The sequence below is a fragment of the Notechis scutatus genome, chromosome 4, assembly GCF_049901735.1.
Source record: "Notechis scutatus isolate UNSWTSFEM ecotype Mainland chromosome 4, rNotScu1.2, whole genome shotgun sequence".
Classification (NCBI taxonomy): domain Eukaryota; kingdom Metazoa; phylum Chordata; class Lepidosauria; order Squamata; family Elapidae; genus Notechis; species Notechis scutatus.
Window position 1 is genome coordinate 155,640,391 of NC_142012.1, and position 21,631 is coordinate 155,662,021.

At 36.7% G+C, this 21,631-nt stretch overlaps 1 protein-coding gene across 16 annotated transcripts in view; it reads left to right on the forward strand.

The window, feature by feature from the left end:
- NAALADL2 (N-acetylated alpha-linked acidic dipeptidase like 2) overlaps window positions 1–21,378 on the forward strand; it is a 625,547-nt gene extending 604,169 nt beyond the window's left edge. For all 16 annotated transcript variants that reach the window (XM_087965359.1, XM_087965362.1, XM_087965366.1 and 13 more), the window contains one exon: window positions 17,901–21,378. In XM_087965359.1, coding sequence (XP_087821485.1) covers window positions 17,901–18,099 — 199 coding nt within the window. In that variant the 3' untranslated portion in view covers window positions 18,100–21,378. The remainder of the gene's footprint in view (window positions 1–17,900) is intronic.
- The last annotated feature ends 253 nt before the right edge of the window (window positions 21,379–21,631 follow it).

Genomic DNA, 21,631 nt, shown 5'->3' on the forward strand with positions numbered 1-21,631 from the left:
TTCTGCTTAGCTTTAATAAGATTCATTTGTTCTAAATGATTTCAATATGTTTTAATGCATTTAAAATGTGTATAAGATTCTTACCTTTTAAAAAACAAAATGATTATTTCAATAATTGAATGTATTTAAGAAATCTATTAGTTATAGTCAAGTGGCTTAGAAAAGGAGTGAAATATCAGTTTGTTAAGCCAGGTTAAGATCCAAGATTGTGAGTCAAACACAGAAATTCTGAGGGAAATGAAAAAGAAGAGCTCAGAATTCACAGAACTTTTAAACAAAATTCAAAGGTTAGAATGATTTTCTCAATATAATTTTTTCCTAGTCTATTATAACCTTTAGAAATAGACACCAAATCTAGGATGTTCATTTCAATAATCTTCTGGCTTTCAAACCTCATCTTCTTTAGTGATTTTTAGACTAAATAAGATCTGTGTTCATTAACTAACAACTGTTTAAAATTTATCAATATAGCACTGTCAGAGATTCCTCCCTCCCTCTGAGGTGATCCTGATATTTGAATGAGAAAGTAGAAGATCCAGAATATCAATGGGAGTTTTAAAAGCCAGTTTGATCTAGGGGTTAAGACACTAGACTAGAAAGCATGAAATGGTGAGTTCAAGTCCCACATTAGCTATGAGGGTCAGCTGGATGACTTGGGGTGGTCAGTCGTTGTCTCTCAACCCAAGTACAGGGTTGTTGTTGTTGGGAAAATAGGAGGAGGAAGGTGTGTTGGATATGCTCACCACCTTGAGTTATTTACGAACATATAAGCAAACAAATAAATAAAATAACTATGCAAAATAAAACCAATTAGTTACCATTACCCTTTGTAATGTACATTTGTGAAGAAAAAACACAAGAGAAAATAATGAAAACACAAAATTAGTTGATGGGTAAGTCTTATCGTTTTACAACTGTTCAGAGTCATGATGGCCTCAAAATGGATGTTTTATTGCTCATAAAGCTCTTCCCTCTATTGTAAAATGTCACACTTTCCTGCAGTCACCCAGACTGTATTTTCAAGTGCTTGGCAACCAGATGCTATTTATGACTAGTTGCAGAGTCCCTCAGTAATGTGACTGTGATGGTTTTTGCTGGTTTCCAGAGGTTTTTTTTTTTTTGCCAATTTCCAGCCAAAACTGCCCATTTGGAAGACTGGGTTTCCTTAACAACTGCACTGTTCCCTTAGCCACTGTATCATTTGCTTAATGGCCAGGGGGATTCGCTTAATGGTGGCCTTTAAATAGATAAAGTGGGGAAATGGGTCTGGTCACCTGAGTGCCTCAACCTTTCAACTGAATTGAAATGACTTATGACTGAATTTCTGAGCCCCATTGTGGTCATAAGTTGAGCACTACCTGTAATTCTCTTCACAGGTCATTTCATGGTAGTTTTCCAGTCTAGAAATAAGGTAGCTGTTTTTATTTTCCTCATAAACATAATATTTGCCATAAAGAGTGGCATCTTTTTGCTCTCAGCATCTGCTTCAGGCATAAAATTTGGGTTATCGTAACTAAGTTACACACAGCTTTTTTTTTTTTCCTCAAATTTATTAAGCGAGAATATGATTCAGCATGATTAGGAATAATGAGGAAAGAGCAAAACCACAGCAGACATTTGTAAGAGCATTATCAAATTAGTCATTATTACTTAGGGGCCTTCTGCTGAATTTGTTTCTGCCAACAGTGATGAATAATAAAATGGAAAATCAAACTGACTTTAAGCACATTCTAATGTTGGCGTTTACATGGAGATTTTGTTGACGTGTTGTCAACCAAATTCAGATTCACAACCGCTGTGAAATGAGGTTTGAAGGCTATGTCTGTTTCTGAGGTTTTGTCTCATGAAATATAAATTAATAATTAATATGTATGAGGAAATGTAAATTGGGATGAGACAATGACCTGATTCCTATTTAAACAGCAGCTTTCTTTAAGTTATGCATCTATTTCTTTATTAAAAAATATTTCTGAGCCAAAATATCATAGGCAATGTACAAAAGTTTGACTACAGCTACTATTATAAGCATACAAACACAATATAATAAAACAGGCATAGACTATAATATACAGTCTTTCCCAACAAATCACTTTTGATATGTTTTTGTCTATCACTTCTAAATGCAGTAGACTCTCAGAAGTCAAGTTGAATTATTAAAATGAGAAACTCTAGAAGCCTACAAATAAAATAAATCAAGTTTCATTTAAAGTGAACGGCAAATTGAAAAGAAAATGGCAGACACTGATAGAGTGATGTATGTAGGAATCAACCAGTGAATGATGAACAAGAAACAGAAGAACCACCAGTCAGGTCTCTTGGTGTCCATAGTTTGTATTGACCCCTTGCTTGGTCCTGTGGGCTATCTCTTACAATATGGACTGGAATTTCTGAAGTTAGTTTAAGAAGCAGCTGGAAGCCATACAGAATTGCCTTTCATGTTGCTAAATATGGGAAACTATACAACCTTTTAGAATAAACGCATACTACAATGATCCTTCCTCCTCCTCTCTCCATTTCTGAAGATGTTACCATTGCCCTATTTTGAAGTTCAAATGTGAAGGCAATTGCTTATCTAACCAGAAATAATATAAAAATACAATATAAGCAGGTTTGGGGAAGCTCAAAATTTTTCATTATTTTGTAATTATTCTTAGAGGAAACTCCTAAGCTCAATTGACCAAGAAAGATTGAATATGTCCTGTGAGGGTCAAATATACATTGTCTTTATTCTTTAATGTTTGGGAAGAAGTCCTAGGGAAGAAAGAAGTGGGATGAGAATTTTTGAAAGAGGGCTTTACTAACAAGGAGCAATCCACACAGCAGCTATTTCTTAGGTCAAATTCTTTTAGATTTGATTCCACCAAAAAGTGTTCTGGAGCATGTTAGATCATATCTGTCCATGCGATTCTACAGTAACTCCTTTCTGAGATCTCGTGGCTTCTACACACTCAAAACACCTCTCTGAAATTGCATCTAAAGCTCCACAGAACTACTATTTACAGTATTCATTAGGTTATTAAATATATCCCTTGTATCACTTCCCATATAAAGGCATCATGGAGTGTTTTATGGTCAAATTATAAAATGCAATAATAAACTTTAATTAATGAAATAAAACATTCATTAAAAGGAAGAGAATGGAAACAATAACAAAACAGAAACCATTCATTCAATATTCATGCAGGAAAGGTTTTGGTAAAGTAATAAGACTTCACGATACCTAAATATCAGCCCCATCAGGTTGATTTCCAGGAAGATTAGAATTAGTTTTATTAGCATTAGCTGTTAGCAACATGTTGCAATCTGATGGTATTGGGCCTCCCCCAGAATTATTCTCCAGTGAATCTGGGAGCTGTCTCCCTATTATCTGTTTCTCAGGCCTTTAAAAAAATGTTTCAGCCTCCTTTAGGTAAAGGTTCCCCTCACACATACGTGCTGGTCATTTCTGGCTCTAGGGGGCGGTGCTCATCTCCATTACAAAGCCGAAGAGCCAGCGCTGTCTGAAGACATCTCCATGGTCATGTGGCCAGCATGACTAAACGCCAGTTGTACAGAATGTTGTCACCTTCCCACCAAAGTGGTCCCTATTTTTCTATTTGCATTTTTACATGCTGTCAAACTGCTAGGTTGGGAGAAGCTGGGATAAGTTATGGGAGCTCACTCTGTTACGCGGTGCTAGGGATTCAACCGGCTTTCTGATCAACAAGCTCAGTGTCTTAGCCACTGAGCCATCACATCCTTTACCTAGGCAGTAATTCTTGCATATTTCTTTCCTCTTCTTTATAATAAAGGATATCATGGGGCACTTGTGATTTTAGGAAGAAGGAAAGCATTCCAGAGTTGAGGTGTCACCATAGAGAAGGATCTCTGTGAGTAACTGCAAGATAACACTTTGTTAATCTCAGGACTGACCTTCTCTGATGAATTTATCAATCAATCAATTAAATCAGCATCAGGTGACACAGTCACAAACTTATCTTGAAAACTAATTGGCAGCCATTGCAATTGCTTTAGGAAAACCATACATTTATTTTCTTAGTTTTTCACTTCTCTGCATAACTTGTTTTGAGATTTTAGCAGACACTTACTTTCAAGTATGTATTCAAAGTCATAAGGCAGCAGCATCTTTTCCTGTTAGGTTTGTAGGTCAGCAGCTGTTGAAAGGTGACATGTTTTCCTGGCTGCTATATAGGCTAAATTTTTAACAAAAGAAAAAATGGGATTGTGTGCCTCTTGGTAAAGAAAATGGGATTGTGTGCCTCTTGGTAAATCTGTCATTGCAATGTGGACTTATGACATGAAGTAAAAGAAAGATGAGTGAAGTCAGTGTCATTTTCATTTCATTCCTTCATAAACACATTCTATTTAATTTCCTAATCAGTCTGCATTTTAAAGAACAAAAACACAAAATGCTCGATTTTCTGTAACACACACATAATTAACACTTTACATAAAAAATGTATTCTTTTTTCAGTCTTGTCTAAATTATGCAATTTTGTAGACAAACATTCAGCTACAAACAGCACTGCAAACTTCAGACAAGTCCCACACACTGAAAAATCCCCACATTCCAATCCACAGATTAATCTTGAAAATATGAAATTGTTTGCTTTACTGTGAAATAAAGAAGATTCCAAATTCTCCCCATTCTTAGCCACAAATGTGGCAAAGAAGAAATATATCAATTGCCATGTATGTATGATATAGTCTTCCCTTTGTTCCTGACCTAGGTAGTTGTAGAAATGGTGTTCGTATGTTACATTATATACTGTCTATCTATCTATCTATCTGTCTGTCTGTCTGTCTGTCTGTCTGTCTGTCTGTCTGTCTGTCTGTCTGTCTGTCTATCTATCTATCTATCTATCTATCTATCTATCTATCTATCTATTCCCCCTCCCTCCCTCTCTCCTTCTCTCTCTCTCCCTCTCTCTCCCTCTTTTTTATTGATCTATCGATCTATCAATCTATCTGTCTATCAATTGATCTAGTAAAGGTTTTCCCTATCTTCCATCATGTCTGACTCTTGAGGGTGGTATTCATCTCCATTTCTTAGCCGAGAGAGTCAGCATTGTCCACAGACATATCTGCAGTCATGTGGCCAGTATGACATCATGCCATAGCGCAGAGTATGTGGAGAAACATGGAACACTGTTACCTTCCCACCAAAGTGACATTTATTTATCTACCCAATTTTCATGCTTTCAAACTGCTACGTATGCAGCTGGAGCAAGATATTAGGTTTCCAGCTGACAAGTTCAGCTTCTTAACTGCTGAGCCAATGCATCTCTATACATACAGACCCCCCAAAAACCCTCACAGAGACATATTGAAATACCTACTTCTTCTCTATGTTCTTAACATACAATATGTGATGCTTGAGATTCAGATGTGAAAATATTCTCCATTAAAGAAACTTTATCACTGCCCCCAACTATCTGTAGGTAATATAGAAAGCATTGATTGTATAACATTCAATGATAATGATGTTCAAATAGCTTGTTGAATGCTAATAGAAACTTTAAGCAGTCCAATAATTGGAGGGAAAATTTGAAGTTCCAGTAGTGGGATTCCCAGTAGTGGGATTCAATTTTTTTTATTACTGGTTCTGTGGGTGTGGCTTGGTGGGCATGGCTTGGTGCATGGCAGGGGAATGTGGGATTTGCCGGTTCTCTGAACTACTCAAAATTTCTGCCACCGGTTCTCCAGAACTGATCAGAACCTGCTGAATACCACCTCTGTTCCCTGCCCTGTTCACAGAGCAACTTAAATAGTTCATGCAGATAAGGATAGAGGTTTGCAATCTCCTTGCTCTTTCTATTTAATAGTTTAATCATCTTTCCTTTCTCCCCAATGACATAAAATGCAAAGAATATGCTAAGAGCCATTAGCATAGATATTTTATGCCTAAATACTGGGTTTGAGGTGTATTTATGTCTTAATCAAATCATAATATTTATTTTTGGTTCCCAACCAACAAACACAAGTGCAAAATTTAAAATATAGATATATTGCTAAGAAAAAATCTTGTAGCTAAGATGCTATAGATGTTATCCATGTTAGGTCTTGAGTTCAATTTCATTTAAAATCGGGCAGGGAGAAGAGCACACCATCATGAATCCTTTAGCCTCATCTACAGGTCTTGGGACTCTTTTGGTCTTTCATATGAGGAGGGAAAAATGGGACAACTCATCACAGCCAACTCACCACAATCAACTCACCACAGTCAACTCACCATGGTCAGCTTGCCATGGCCAATATGCCATGGCCAACTCACCCCAGGACTACCTGCTATGGCCAACTCACTACCAGACAACTCACCACAGGACCATTCAACAATTCAATTTAATTATTTAAAATAATTACAAAAATATTTTAATTTTTGTTGTTCACATTTCATTTTGTCCCTCCTTTGGCATCCTTTCTTTAATTCTATTCCACTATTTCTTCAACATCAATGTAACTCTTCTCCTGTGGTAAGTTGTCTGGCAGCGAGTTGGCCATGGTGATTCACTCTGCGGTGAGTTGGCCATGATGAGTTGTCATAGATCCTGTGGAGGTATAGTATGATTGTTATTTTTTAAAGCCAAAAGATACCTTTCATTGTAAAGGTTAACCCGAAGGGGTATAGTACTAAATGTGTATCCATGTAGACCAGGAGTATCAAACTGGTGGCCCACGGGCCAGATGTGTCACATGCAGGCCACACCCACCCCAGCTCCACAAAGGCAAAAAAACATTACAAAAGTCACATGATGGCAACATGACACCACAAGTTTGACACCCGTGATGTTGACCTTTGGTTTTGCTTGTTGTCATCAAGAAAATCTGGTGTCACTTTCACTGAGTTGCTGGATGGTCACTAATACCATTAATATTGCTCTCTAAGAGAAGTCATGGACAATGTTCAATCTTTGACCACCATGATCTTCATGACAATCAATACTGCTCATCCAGTTGACTTCTGTACTATACTCCTAATGCCTGCTGTTTGTCCATCCCATTAGTGTTTGACTTCCTTAGGGCAAAGGATAATTATTTATAATGGGTTCTCCTGAAGTAAATTATAGTTGGGTGACACTAAATCTGTTGGTCTGGTCCAACGATTAGGAATATTCTTGGACCTTGAAGTGTTTTTGTTTTTACAGAAGCTCAGTGCATTTTCAGTGTAATATCAATTTATATGAAGGTCAGCGCTAAGTTTGCCCTCTCCTGAAAAACTGCAATATTTGACAATGTGCTGATGCTTGAGTCAATCTCCAAAATAGCTCAGTATTGTGACCAAAGTAAAATTATTTCTTAGTTTATGGAATATTGTACTTAGGATATTTTGAAAAACATATCATTGCCATTTTGAAGATTGTATTTAATTCAGACTAGCCAAATCTCAACCCCATTTCAGCTCATGAAGGACATTTTGAGAACTATTATTTTGATCATCCATAATATTTTTCAGTTTACATAATTACTTTTCTTCTTTTAATAAAACTCCTTTTGCTTTCCCTTCATATTTTTTCAGCCTGAGTTGTCAGTCCTGAAAAAAGGTTTTATCATCTTCAGAATTGCTGTCTGGAGATATTAATTAATTTCCTGGTTTGATGCTGTACTTTCCATGGTGTCACTAAAATGGGCCCATTAAGAATGAATGATAGATATAGTAATTTCATTAGCAACATAAATAATGTATTGCACTTACCTTTTAAGAATCTTTCTGAATAGATTACAGTGACTGGGAATTATATTTACGTGATCAAAATAGTTAAGGTTGAAGAGAAATATTATGAAGCGATTAGTCAACTGGAACTGGATTGATGTCCTTTTAATAACATAATGAAAAAAATTATGGTGTTTGCAATAGTCCATGTATCATTTGGAGAGCCTAATATAAACTTGCCACATAGTATTTTCTACACAAATCACAATCCCATCCTACACATACGATCTTATTCTTGCATACAAAGATATACATGGTATGTATGTAAGTATGTATGTATGTATGTATGTATGTATGTATGTATGTAGGATAACTTTGCACCCTTATTTTGAAGACATGAATCATCCCATTGACACTGAGATCAATATCTTGGATTATATGGTGCTTCATCTTCCCTACTAATTATTTTTTTTCATCTCTGCTATAATAAAATTCTGCATCTGACTGTTCTTGAAGGTCGAAATGTAAACCTATCTGAGAACTTCCAGGGGAGGTATGTCAAATTAAAGAAGGCTCTATGAAAGTAGAGCCAACAACCAGGGCAAAGATCAAGGAACTGATGAGTAGATGGTTTCTTTAAAGCTGTCAAGATAGAGTGGATAAGATATTGTCCACATGTGGGCATTCTGGATGGCTGCTTCTCAGGAGACCACAAGATAATGGTTTTCTGCAGGTCTAAGCACTGGGAAACAAAGGGATTAGCCCTCTTTGCTCATAGCAGTGGCAGAGACTTTTAAAAGATGCTCAGTTTGCAAACCTCATTTTGTAATCACTTTTGGAAATTGCTCATTAACTACTACTAAGCTATTAGAGACCTTTGGATTTACAAGTTTGAAAATGCTGGGCAAGTTACCTTCAATTCTGAATAAAAAACAGTTTTAATTATAACCTTACAAATTAAAGCACCTGAAATAAACAGCCAAAAAGTAACTAAGATTTTGATCTCAGAAAATTATAGACATTCTAAGCATCTATATAAAGTTGAAATATTGAACCTTTTTCAACAAGATTTGGCTATTGAGTATTAATTATAAAGTACAAACTCTATTTCTTATGGGAAATAGATCCTATTTTGATTTTACAAAATGTAACAAAGATAACCAAGTTTATTTAAAAGCAGGACACTAGAGGGGACTAAAGATTTTAGGTAAGTTAAAGATATACAGGCCAGTAAGATGATGCAAAGCAATATTAAAGGAGACTTTTGAAGAGCATAATAACTACACTATCAACAATGAAAATAATGATGTCTTTTTCCATGGATAGACTATGTGCGAGATATATAATATAGAGATATCAGATATTGAACAAATATTGTATGAAAAGATATAGTGTTGGAAGAGAATTTACAGCTGATTGTAACAGAATGATTTAGAAAAGTATGCTTAATTGTATCTACAAAAGAAATTGGCTGAGATTTAAAAATATAAAAGAGAAATACTGACAAGTCAAGAGAGTGATTATTGTAGATAGATTTATTTCCTACTAGATTTGCAAAAGAAACTTGTTAAATCCTTGAAAAACTCTATGTGATGGTAGAAGACATAAATAGAAATTAAATCCTATGACAATATTTGAATGAATTAAAGATTAAGACTCTATAATCAGATTAGAAATAAAAGAACTCTAGAAGTAAGTTGGATGTTAAAGGAAGAAATATAAGGGTGGTTTATTTGATCAAGGTTAAAACAAGATATGTTGTTACTACCGAGTATTGACTTTCTGCTAAGAGAAAATCTGGCATTTTATGGATTTGTTTACTGATAAGAGATGGGTTATGGGATAAAGAAATAAATATTTGTAACTCTAGAGAAGGTTACTAAATTTGTTTATATTTGGGATATTCTTACTTTTGCTCTTTTGTTTTTCTTGCATATTTACTTTTCTCTTTATGTTCATTTCTTAGGCTATGTTAGATTTTACTATAATAATTGAAATTCTTAATTAAAAATTATATATGGGAAATGATAGATCTTGCAAATTTATCTTTTGTTCAAAATCCACATCCTAGTTTAATTGTTCAAATATGTTCATTTTGTACACTTGGAGAAGCAGAGGTAAATCACTGTGCTTTGTTGCTGCATATTATTGAATTAAGAAAATGTAAGACAGTAGCCTTCATTAATATTGCCAAGTATATTTTACTGTTTACTTCTTTCCCCCAACTCCTTATTATTGGGAGAATAATCATCTCTGTACTTTTTTTTTAGACTTCTAGTTTCCATATTGAATCTTATACTGATATATCCAATGAACACAGTCAACAAAAATAATTATGGATTGCTTTCTGGCAGCCTGATTTATTTTTAAGCTAAATCTAAAAGTTAAATTGTCCTGAAAGTAAAAGCTTGCTATAAAGGTAATGCTTGACTTACACCCACTCATTTAGTGACATTTGAATTTACAATGGCAATGAAAAAAGATACTTCCTCAGTTATCATCATCACAACATCCCCACAGTCACATGATCAAAATTTGGGTGCTTGAAAATTAGCATGTGTTTATGATGGTTGGAGCATCCTAGGGTCATGTGATCACCATTTGCAACCTTCCTGGCCAGCTTCCACTAAGCTAAGACAAGGGGAAAGCCACTTTTGTTTAGCCACCACATAATTCACTTGAAAACTGCAGTGATTTGCTTAACAACCATGGCAAAAAAGATTGTAAATCAGGCATGACTCACTTAGCAACCCACCTTTATTATCAATAGAAGTTCGAATCCCAATTTTAGATAGAATAGAATTCTTTATTGGCCAAGTGTGATTGGACACACAAGGAATTTGTCTTGGTGCAAATGCTCTCAGTGTATATAAAAGAAAAGATACATTCATCAAGAATCATAAGGTACAACATTAATGATAATCATAGGGTAAAATAAGCAATCAAATCATACTAGGAAACAGTCAATATAAATTTTACAATATAAATTTTACAGTTGGGATTGTAAATCAAGGTCTACCTTTGCCGAGTACTTAGAACGGCTGTGTTATATTTACTAAGGTTTCACTTTTTCAATGGCTGTAGCAAAGCATCTTTCTGAAGCAAAACCAAGTATATACTTATATGATTGTATATCCTGAAGCCGAGCAGGAATCTCATGTCAAAATGAAATGCCTCATTGCCCTGTCCTGACCACATAACAGATGGTCACACAACCACATCAGAACAGTTCATCACACTCAACATGAGGCAAAGGATGAGTTACGCAAGCTTAATGCTTTAGAGTGTTTCAGCATGTGTCCCCTTTGACCCCATTGATTTGTGCACCATTCTAAGAGATGACAATTATGAAAGATTTATGATACATACATCTACTCATTCCAAGTATCCAAACTGAACTGCCTGTACCTCATTTATCATGTGGTGCCGAAGATCCATTACTTACTTTTTGCATCTTCACTTAAAAGAACCCTAAAGAACAATTCTAAAAATGACCACTTTGAAAGGTCTTGAGAAGTCATTGATATTTAAAGAAGATTAGGTTGCCGTTATGCTTGTCTTTCATGTTCAAACTCATCAACTCTGCCACTAGAAAGTACAGTGTCAGGCTTGTGTCAGTTTGGGCATTTAGGAAAGAAAGACCCTAGACTCCATTTGTAGTGAAAGGTATACTTTTACTAAAGCCAAATGGTTACAGAATAAGCAAAGCTGGATCTCAATATTCCCACTCAAACCCTGCCCTTTTTCCATTTCCCAAAGCCTTCCCCCTTGACCAATTCATGAGTGTCCAATGGTATTCAAATTTGTTGTTTTGGTAACAGCTTTAAGGATTGGCACCTCTTTGGTGTAGTTTCATATTCCATTCTAATGCTTATGTACTTAGACGCACTGTTCTCTTCTGAATTGGCACCTCTGGTTCCTGTCATCCTATCATTCCCTCCCCTACATTCCCTTTTTCCCTGTTTCACATTTTATTGCAGGAGGTAAAACAGGCTGAAGCATTTGTGATGGTAGACCTGAAATACGGATTTATCAGATTTTCATATCATTCTGGCAAATATTGCCTTTTCCCTTACAGGATTTTATTTTAGAGTATAACTTTCTTTGTGAATATTTTAGAAAACGTGTCCCATAACTAGAAATTATAGCTGAAGCCAAATTAGCCAGTTTTCTATAAATTCTCTTTTTCAGCACAGGGTTAGCACTGCATGCAAAAAAAAAAAAATGTTTACAATGACCATGTGCAGAAGTCCTCATAAAGATAGCCAAGTAGCAACCATTCAGTTACCACGTATCTACCAAAAGGAACTTACAACCACAATTTGAAGTTCTGAGACTGTCCCCTCTGTGTTATATGATTGCATTTTGGGTGCTTAACATCTGAACTACATTTACAGCCATTTGCAGTGTCCCTTACTCACATGTCCACAATTTATGATTTTTTTTTCAACCATAAACCAGCATTTACTTCTGGTTTCCAGCAAAAAGTAAAAAGCCCATTTAGTCAATGGGTTCACTTAACAGCCATAGGTCAACTTGTAAAACATTCCTATACCTATTTTCAAGTTGCCATAAACAAGGGGGGGGGGGAATGTGAAGGAGCAGTATGGCAGTTTAAAACCAGAAGCACATTCCACCCTTATCCTAAAAAGATTGTAGCTAGGTTACCAGATCTTCTGCCCACAAAAATCTGTGAATGTGTGCCAGAGTTGGCTTCATTTAGGTTAATGCCGGCATGTTGCTCCTAATAAATCTTTTGAATTTTTTTGAAGTATGGCTTGAGGCTCATGATTTAATTAGAGCAATCGCCGTAACCCTGACACCAAAGTTATCTAACAACTGCCGCAAAAAAATGTTGTAAAATCAGATCAGTCATGTGGGTAAGATTTACAACCATCATGACATATAACAGAAGTTCCAAGATCCATTATGGAAGTAAGTCAAGGATTACCTTTATGTCTAACATTGTGACATTTAAAAAGAACAAGAAAAATAGCCATCCTCTGTGTATTAAATAAAACATATTTGAAGAACCAAGGATAGACAGAAAATAAAATGGCAAATCCTGAGGAATGGTGAACAAAGTTGAGACATCGGGGGTGCGGGGGGAGAGTTCTTCCTGCTGCAGAATTGTTCCAATGTGTCCCAAGGTGGTTTATTTTCCGTAGTAGGGATGGAGTGTTTTGCCAATCCATTTGGCTTATGTACAGGAATTTACTTTCCTCATGGACAGTTGGTTTTATGGAATTGCTTTTTTCCAGTCTTAAGTTTGCACATAAATATGCAATGTGTTTTAAAAGTAAACATGCACATTAAAATATATGCTTTTTTACATGGGTTTTTTTTCTTAAGGTATATGATTTCTTTTAAGCTCCACTGTATAATTCTCTTGATATGTACAAGTTTGCCTTTGTGCTCTCTGCTGTAATACGTTTTGTAAACCATTTGTAAACAATTTGGTAGACAGTTTTGCAATGTGTACATACCTTTGGGCAAATATTCTTACTAGATAACTCAATTCTAGCATTTGGATATTCCCATTAAACAATTGACATGTTTCAGTTCTGGCTATGTATCCGGAACTGCAAATGGGAAAAGTGTGCATTCAAATTCATCCAGTACAAATTTCTTCCAGTCCATAAAATAATCTTTAAAAAAAAGTAAAGCCCCGTATGGCATGGATCCAACCTGAAGAGCATCTCACCCTGATGAGACTAATTCATCTCAATTCTTCCACTGGAAGAGGCCTAATGCAGATCCCATTAGCCAAGGAATTCTGTCTGATGGGATCAAGGAAAAGAGCCTTTTATGCTGTGGGCCTGGTCCTGTGGAACATTCTACCACTGGAAGTGAGAACTTCTCCCATACTTCTGGCCTTCTGAAAGGGGATCAGATTACAGATTATCAGATGGAGGGGACCTTGTAGGTCATTTAGTCCAATCCCCCACCCAAGCAGCAGATCCTACACCATTTCTGACAAATAGCAGTCCAATCTCTTCTTGAAAACTTCCAGTGATGAAGCTCCCACAACTTCTGAAGGCAACTTCTGTTCCATTGGTTCATTGTTCTCACTGTCAGAAAATTTCTCCTTATTTCCAGGTTGAATCTCTCCTTGTTCAGTTTCTATTATTCCTTTTCTGGCCTACAGGTGCTTTAGAAAATAGTTGGACCCCTTCCTCTCTGTGGCAGCCCCTCAAATATTGGAAGACTACTACCATATCTTCCCTGGTCCTTCTCTTCACTAGACTAGCCAGGCTCAGTTCCTGTAACCGTTCTTCATGTTTTTGTCTCCAGTCCACTAATAACCCTGGTTGCTCTTCTCTGCACTCTTTGTAGAGTCTTTTTTATGGTGTGGTCACCAAAATGTTATCAAAAAGGTATCAAAACCTTTGGTGCTTGGGGCCCCAAGGGGCTTCACCTTTGGAAGTGGTTAACAGTGTAACCTCGGAAGAATTTGAAAGCAGGATGGATCTATGGAAAGCTACCAAGAACCAACACTGGATGGAACCAACAGAGAAGCTGGCACCTAGATCTGATGAAAGCTGGGAAGTATGGAAATCATTGAATACACTGCCACATGTGTACAACAAAATCCAGAGACACTCTGAACAAATGGGGTTATCTGGTTGCTCCTGCTATGTGCGATTGTGGTGACATGCAAACAGTGTATGTATACCTTCCTTCCCTTTGTGCTCCAATCAATGTATACTTGAGGAGAGAACACAATGCACAGAACACAATGTTGTTACTTTCTGGGCAAGATCTGTTTAAGTTGTACCTATTTTAATCTTGTATTTTATATTCTATATTTATGTCATATAGTGTGCCTTATTTTAATTGTTTTAATTTTAATTCTGATGTTTCTGACACAAATAAATAAACAATAGCATTGTCATTGTTTCTATATTTATCTTTGTTATTGTTTGTAAGCTGCCCAGAGCCACCTTATCGATGAGAGGGGCAGTATATAAATAAATAGAAATCTATTGGGTTGGCCGTAGATCAGAACTTCCTTTCTCATTCTGGACTTCTTCTCTCACCTTACTACAAGGTTGCATTGAGATGCAAGAGGAATTTCCAAGCAGCAGCATCTTTAAATCTTTAAATGCTATAGTAAGTTATGAAAGTTCCCAAGCCTTTAAGGGATGGGTCCATTTCTTGTTTTCGCAGCTACAAAAGAACCATTTCAAAGTGCACTTATCAAGTTGCCATTTATCCTGCATTTTCTGTTGATGTAGTTAGCCAACCCCTCTCTCTTTAAATGGTAATTAGACGGCTCCGATAGTGATCTGCAGAAAATACTCTCTGGTAGTCTTCTGGGTGACTATCACTGGCAGTTTTATTACTAATTTGCAGTTGCTACTGGGCTTGTCTATAATTAAGTTACTAATGGACTGTCTTGGCTGAGCTACTTTCTTTGTGTTTTTTTTCCCCCCTCTCCTTCCCTTGCCATTCTTCTTATGAAACCTCTTTTCATACGTTTGAAGATAAAGCTCTACCTGTGATCGCTCATCAACCTTTTAGGTGTGCTTTTTAATTGTTTTCCAACTTCACACTCTTTGGTTCACAACCAAAAATGCTTCTGGGTAGAGATTTATATGATATTTACATACTGCTTTAATTAGAGTAATGATTACACCTGTTTTAAGATAATATGTATTACTCGCTGCCAACCAGTAACACAATAACTGGAGCCAGCCTGCATAGAGGTTGCCTTTGAAAAGATGTTTAATTTTTCAGTAACATTTTAAATAATGTTGCTTAAAGTGTTAAAGAATTCTATTGTATTCTAAGTATTAATTATGGAAGTGCTCGGCTGGGACATTTTATAATACAAAAATAACTTGGCAGAATACCATGAAAGAGTTGCTTCATGAAAATAACTTTTATATCCCCAAACAGCTGTCCTAATATCAAAACCAGTTCATTAGGGTCAGTCAAAATTTGCTCAAGCAATTTGATCATTACTGAGAATTCTAAAAACTGAATTCCATCCAGTTGAAGCTCATCCAAGTTAGCTTGATTCTCAAAATGGCTCACAAATAGTTTGAATAAATAATAAATAACATTGACACACAAAGTAGTCCTTGACTTACATAATGGAGCCTATCCATTATGTTCGTAAGATGCGATCATAATAACATAGGTTACCCATGTCACTGACCCATTTTTTTAATTTATTCTATTTATATGCCACCCATCTAGCTGTCCAAAAGATTTTAGAATATTTTTTTGCAGTGATCATGAAGCGAACCCATTGTTTGTATGGGCCAATTTTGCCCGTAATAAATGCTGGTGTTCAGCCAAAGTTTTCAGCAAAAGTATAATCACATTTTGGGTTTAATGGGAAAAATACTTAGGAGAAAAAAAAATGGAACTTTGATGTTATATATGTTGATGGCAGTAAGACTACTTTACCCACAGAAATGGAAGGATGTTGCAATCACCAAATGGATGAATAGCTTCAAAAATTGATGGAATTAGCGGATATGGCTAAATTGACTGCTTTTTCAAAGAAAAAAAATATGAATACTTTTATTTCTACTTGGAAACCATTTCTGGACTTCGTGCTTGAGGTGGGAAAAAAATGAAACATTGACTTTTGGTTTTACCAGTTAGATAGATTTGTTGTGATAGAAATGGCTGGTTTATACTATTATGTAAAAGTAAAAGTTGAGCTTTGATGTTAATGCCTTATTCTACTGCACCAAAGGGAGTTGGTAGTCAATGCCTTTTCTTTCTTTTTCCTCTTCTTTTCCGCACTCTTCCCTTCCCTTTTCCCTTCCCTGTTTTTCCCATTATTTACTTTTGTATTTTCTCTGTATGCTACATTGTAAACTCATAAACAAATTTTGTGGGGGGGGGGGGAGGAAATGTAATCATGTGACTGCAACATGCTACAAAACGCTGTAAATGCAGGCTGGTTGTTGAGTGCTCAAAATGGGGTCATGTGACTGGCAACCATTGGAACTTCAGAACTGGATTGTAAGTAACCCCAGGGAGGTCTGTCCTGATTTCAAATACTCGCTAAGCAATTGGTTGTAAGCAGGGGTGGGCTGCTGGGGGTTTGCAGGGGTTCAGGAGAGCCCCTAGCTAAGATTCTGTGCAGTTTGAAGAACCCCCAAATCCCACACCTGGCTGGTCCTGCCCACCCCGCCCCTCCCAGGAATCCCCACGCAGCCCATTTTGGATGCAGGTAAGTGCAGGGTGTGCGTGGAGGCTCAGGGGAGGGTGAAAAATTGGCCTCCCGGAAGTTCAGGAAGGCTGGGAATGGGCTTGTTTCTGGCTTCCAGAACCCAGGGTGGCCATTTTCATCCTCCTGGAGGCTCGAGAAAATTCTCCGGAGTCCTAGAAGGGCAAAAATGCCCCCCCAGGAGGGGTGGTGGTGTAGGAGGCTGACTAGGCCATGCACACCATGGCCACATTCACCTAGCAACTGGGCAGAGAACCCGTTGCTAAAAATTTTGAGGCCCACCCCTGGTTGTAAGTTTTGAACTACCTATAAGTAGTCAAACTACAATGCTCTGTTTGTTGAGCAAAACAAAGGATGAGACACATCAGTTTACGTTGTATGAAAGTTTGCAGTTTGCATGGATCATTGGAACATTTATGTCTTATTGTGTGAAATTACTGATTATAGATTTCTCCTCTGCTTGAATGAAAAAATCTGAAGAGCAAACTATGTCAATAGTTATGAAACAAACAACTATAGGTAAAATATTAAAACACATGCAAAAATTTAAGATGACCCCATTATGGAAAATATAGGTGCTGTACTGTCCCAGTCATGTGTTTCTTCTTGAAGGGAGCAATATTTTTTTTAAAAAAATTGCTGAATTACTCTGAAACAGTGTAGTAAAATTGTACAAAGGGTAAAAAGACATCCTAGTGAAGAGTAAGCTTTAAGGAGGTTAGGATACTCTTCTGAAGGACAAAACAAAAGGAATGTCATGAACTGATGTTGTGATTTATAGTTCATCCTTCTGGATGATGCTTGTAAAATTAGATTCTCAGAATCACAGATGAGCAAATTTCTGGGAAATCAGGAAAAATGTACACATTCAATTTCTGAGCTTGCCAAGGCTTAGTATTACTACATGCCAGGCTCAGTAGACAATGTTTGTAATTTGGAAAATATGGCTACCACCTGACAGCATCACTGATGAATTCAGGTGAATCTTTATATATCGGTTTTCATCCGCTTAAGACAATCATTTACTCTTTTTCTTGGTTGTTTTTTCCCCCCTAGAAACATCCTTTATCGACTTGATGACAGGACACACCAATTTTCAGTACTCCTGGAGGCAGCAGAGCACTGGAAGTTACATCAGTCAAATGAGACGCTACAAGCTATCTTGTCAAAAGTGTTCAACAGTTTCAAATCAGCTCAGGTTTGTTTCAAAGCAGGACTTGAGGTCTTTGAGGCGACCTCAGTGGGAAACCAATGATGAACTTGGCTTTTTGGCATCTGCACACACGGCACTAAGAACCTTGTTTACATTTTGCAGAAGAAGACTTGGGATCACACTTGAAATTATATAGGGTTGAAATCTTTCTTTGGTTTCTCAATTTACAAAAAAAAAGGAATCCTTATTTCAAGGTAGTCTCAAAGGTGTTTTTTTTTAAAGAGGCAAGTCCAGGTGCTTCTTGAAAAAGCACCTTTGGGACAACCATGACTTGGACGACCAAGAATCTCCATAGACATTTGTTTCAAGGTATTTTATTGTATCCCTAGATAATGCTAAAGCACCCTTTTGCACTGTTGAGAGTTTATTGCGTATTTCTATTTTTGGAATATGTGCATATGGATATCTGTATATGTGTTGATAGATCAAGAACTAAATGAGGAAGATTTGAAATTGGATAACTAGAAAATAATTCCACAGTTGATCCAAGCTTCAAGAAGAAATTAATACGCTTTTATCTTTCCTTCCTACTGCATTTCTAATTGCACACAGAAAACACATTGAAATAATCCTTCCCATTTCCATTCATGTCCTATATGGAATACCTGAGCTTCCATTCAGTTCCCTTATTTGCAATCATTGGTCATATGTGGCTGCTTTTTGTAAATACTATTTATATTTTTAAATATAAGGCCAACATGCAAGTGCATTGACTAGCATTTGCCTAATGTTGCCATTCCACAGCAAAAACCATTTGTGAAACATTCATTCAAAAATATCTTATCTATATGTGGCACTGGATATTTCTGTTCAACAGGAGCCATTTGTGAACAGCAGCCATGAAATCTGATAGTATGTGGTTGATCATGGATGTTTTAAGAATTCATAGAACACCTGATTCACCAACACCTGATGGTTGATTCACAAGTGAACTTTAATTGAACTGGACCTGCTGCAGAAGACTCATGACTGAATAGAATGAAAAATGAAATGTCAGTGGTGTTATCCTATAGTAGGAGTGTCAAACTCGATTTCATTGAGGCCGCATCAGGGTTGTGTTTGACCTTGGGGGCCGGGGTGGGCATGGCCAACATGACATCACTCGTGTTGGGGGCACCTGTGGTGGCCCGAGCTCTCTGCCAGCAAAAAACAGGCTCCCAAGCTCCATTTTTTGCTGGCAGAGGCACCGTGGGCCAGTCCTTTGTTGTTTCCAGGGTGGCACCATGGGCGAGATCTAAGCAACCCCCGGGTCTTGAGTTTGACACCCTTGTCCTACAGGAAACAAAAAAAGTTAATCTTTCTTATTATTTATGCACAATGTTCATAATATCATATACAGGTCTGAAAGAAAATTAGACACCAACCATTGTGAAAGAGGCAATAATCCCTAACTACACCCAGATAGGACCATGCCTGGTTCTTAACTTTTCCTTCACCATGTACTCCCTTTAAATACCTTTTGTGGCCATGGACCATGGTCAGGGACCATCAAGATTTACTCAAGATTTAAAGCACTAGATTGTATCAAATATTCATGGACCTCCGGTGATAACGTTGCGGCCTCCCAGGGTTTCGCGGACCACAGGTTGAGAACCATGTCCCTATGAGATATTCTAGACAACTATAGATGAAAAATAAGTAGCATAGATCAGGAAACTGCAATAAAAAATGTATCTTGGCAGCTTTTTGCTGAAACTCTCCAAGAAAAAAGTAAGGAATGGGTAAAAAGAATCAAGGTATTCAAATACTGAAAATATTGTAGCTCTCCCCATGCTGTTTCTGAAACCAGAGTGACATAGACATCAAGACATATGCTTTCCCATCAAAGCCATAGCCTTAACTATGCATATCCTGAAAGCAAAAGAAAACTTTCTTTATTGTGTGACAAGTAATATTGCATTCCAATGCCTTTAATAATTCAGAGTGAAGAATTAGGTTTATGCGGCTGCCTGGATTTGAAAGGAAAATATTCCACTTTTTCTCCTTCAGATCCAGAGCAAATGAGATTAAGTTGCATTAAGTTTAATGAAAAATGGCATGAACCCATAGCATGGTCACATGTAGGCTATCCCCAGAAAGCATCCCTTAACTTCCCATGAACTACACCTGTGATTTATTTTGATGGGGAAACAAGTTTTCTAGAGACTTCTGTTCAATAAACCTGGAAAAGTAGCAAAAGAGATAAATGTGACAACGTGTGTGCAAGAGAGAGAGGGAAGGAAGGACGGAGGGGGTAGAGAATCACTCAGAAACGCCTCATTCTTTGTAATATAATTTAAAGGAAATTGTCTTCTGATTCATTTTTGGTGAGATAGGATCCTCCAGAATTCTGACTAGGAAGCTCAATTTAAATATAAATGAAATGAAGTTAAACTTATTTTTTTTGTCCTGATCTTCCCCATGCTACATACGGTATACATCAAATGGTGAACTTAACTCAGAAAAGAATTACGTAGCTTTCCCTTTGCTTTTGAGCACAATTCATAACCATGGGTATTGAGAAATTTCCATTGATTTCAATGATATTTTCAGCTAAGTAAGCATCCTTCAGCTTGCATGCTTTGAATGAAATCTCTTCTGAGGCTAGTGGGGTGACATCAATACAGCAGGATTCAACTAAATCATATTAGGCAACGTCATTTGATTTCATTTTGGTATTGACTCAAATATAGATTCAAATTTCTCTTAAAATAACACTTCAGCAGTTCATCCAGATTCCTGAGGCATTCTTTATTGCTTTGTCATAGGTCATATGCCAGTATCTAGTAAAATGAACGCAGTAGTGAATAGTTCTAACAACCAGGAAACTTAATAGCTTATATATTTGTGTGTTTAAAGTGTATGAAAATGAAATTATAATAAATAAGCTAACATGATTTATAGTGCCTATTGCAGAGGGAATCATAAAAAAACATATACTACAATCAAATCAGACAAGTAATAAGTATACCAGAGAATTGTCATTTGGCCACTAAATTCATGATAGATTGTAAATTGTTTTGAATAATTTAAGGGAAAAACTTAAAATCTAATGTTTAGAGTCATAAACTGTTTAACCTGGAAATTTTTTATGGAAATAAGGAGAAACTTTCTGACAGTGAGAACAATCAACCACTGGAACAGCTTGCCTTCAGAAGTTTTGGGAGCTTCATCACTTGAGACTTTCAAGACAAGATTGGACTGCCATTTGTCAGAAATGGTGTAGGGTCTCCTGCTCGGGCGGGGGTTGGACTAGATTGCCTTCCAACTCTGTTAATCTGTAATAAAAACAACTATAAGATCTTTTTTCCTCTCTCTTCATTCTAAAACATAAGAAAAAGGCATATCTGTCCACCTACCTATTTAATCACCCATCATAGGTGACTCTGTTTAAGCAAGGGACCATCAAACCTTCACTGAAGCATAAATTGCTTTATTGATCCATGCGGGAAGCAAACACAGATCTCAAGAAAGGAGGCATTACAGTTCCCTTTTTATAAATGTTTGCAAATTAACTACAATTAATTTGGCTTTGATTCACTGATTGCGTTTCACCATTATGCACTAATAGGTGAGGGAATAAGTCAGGATAGGT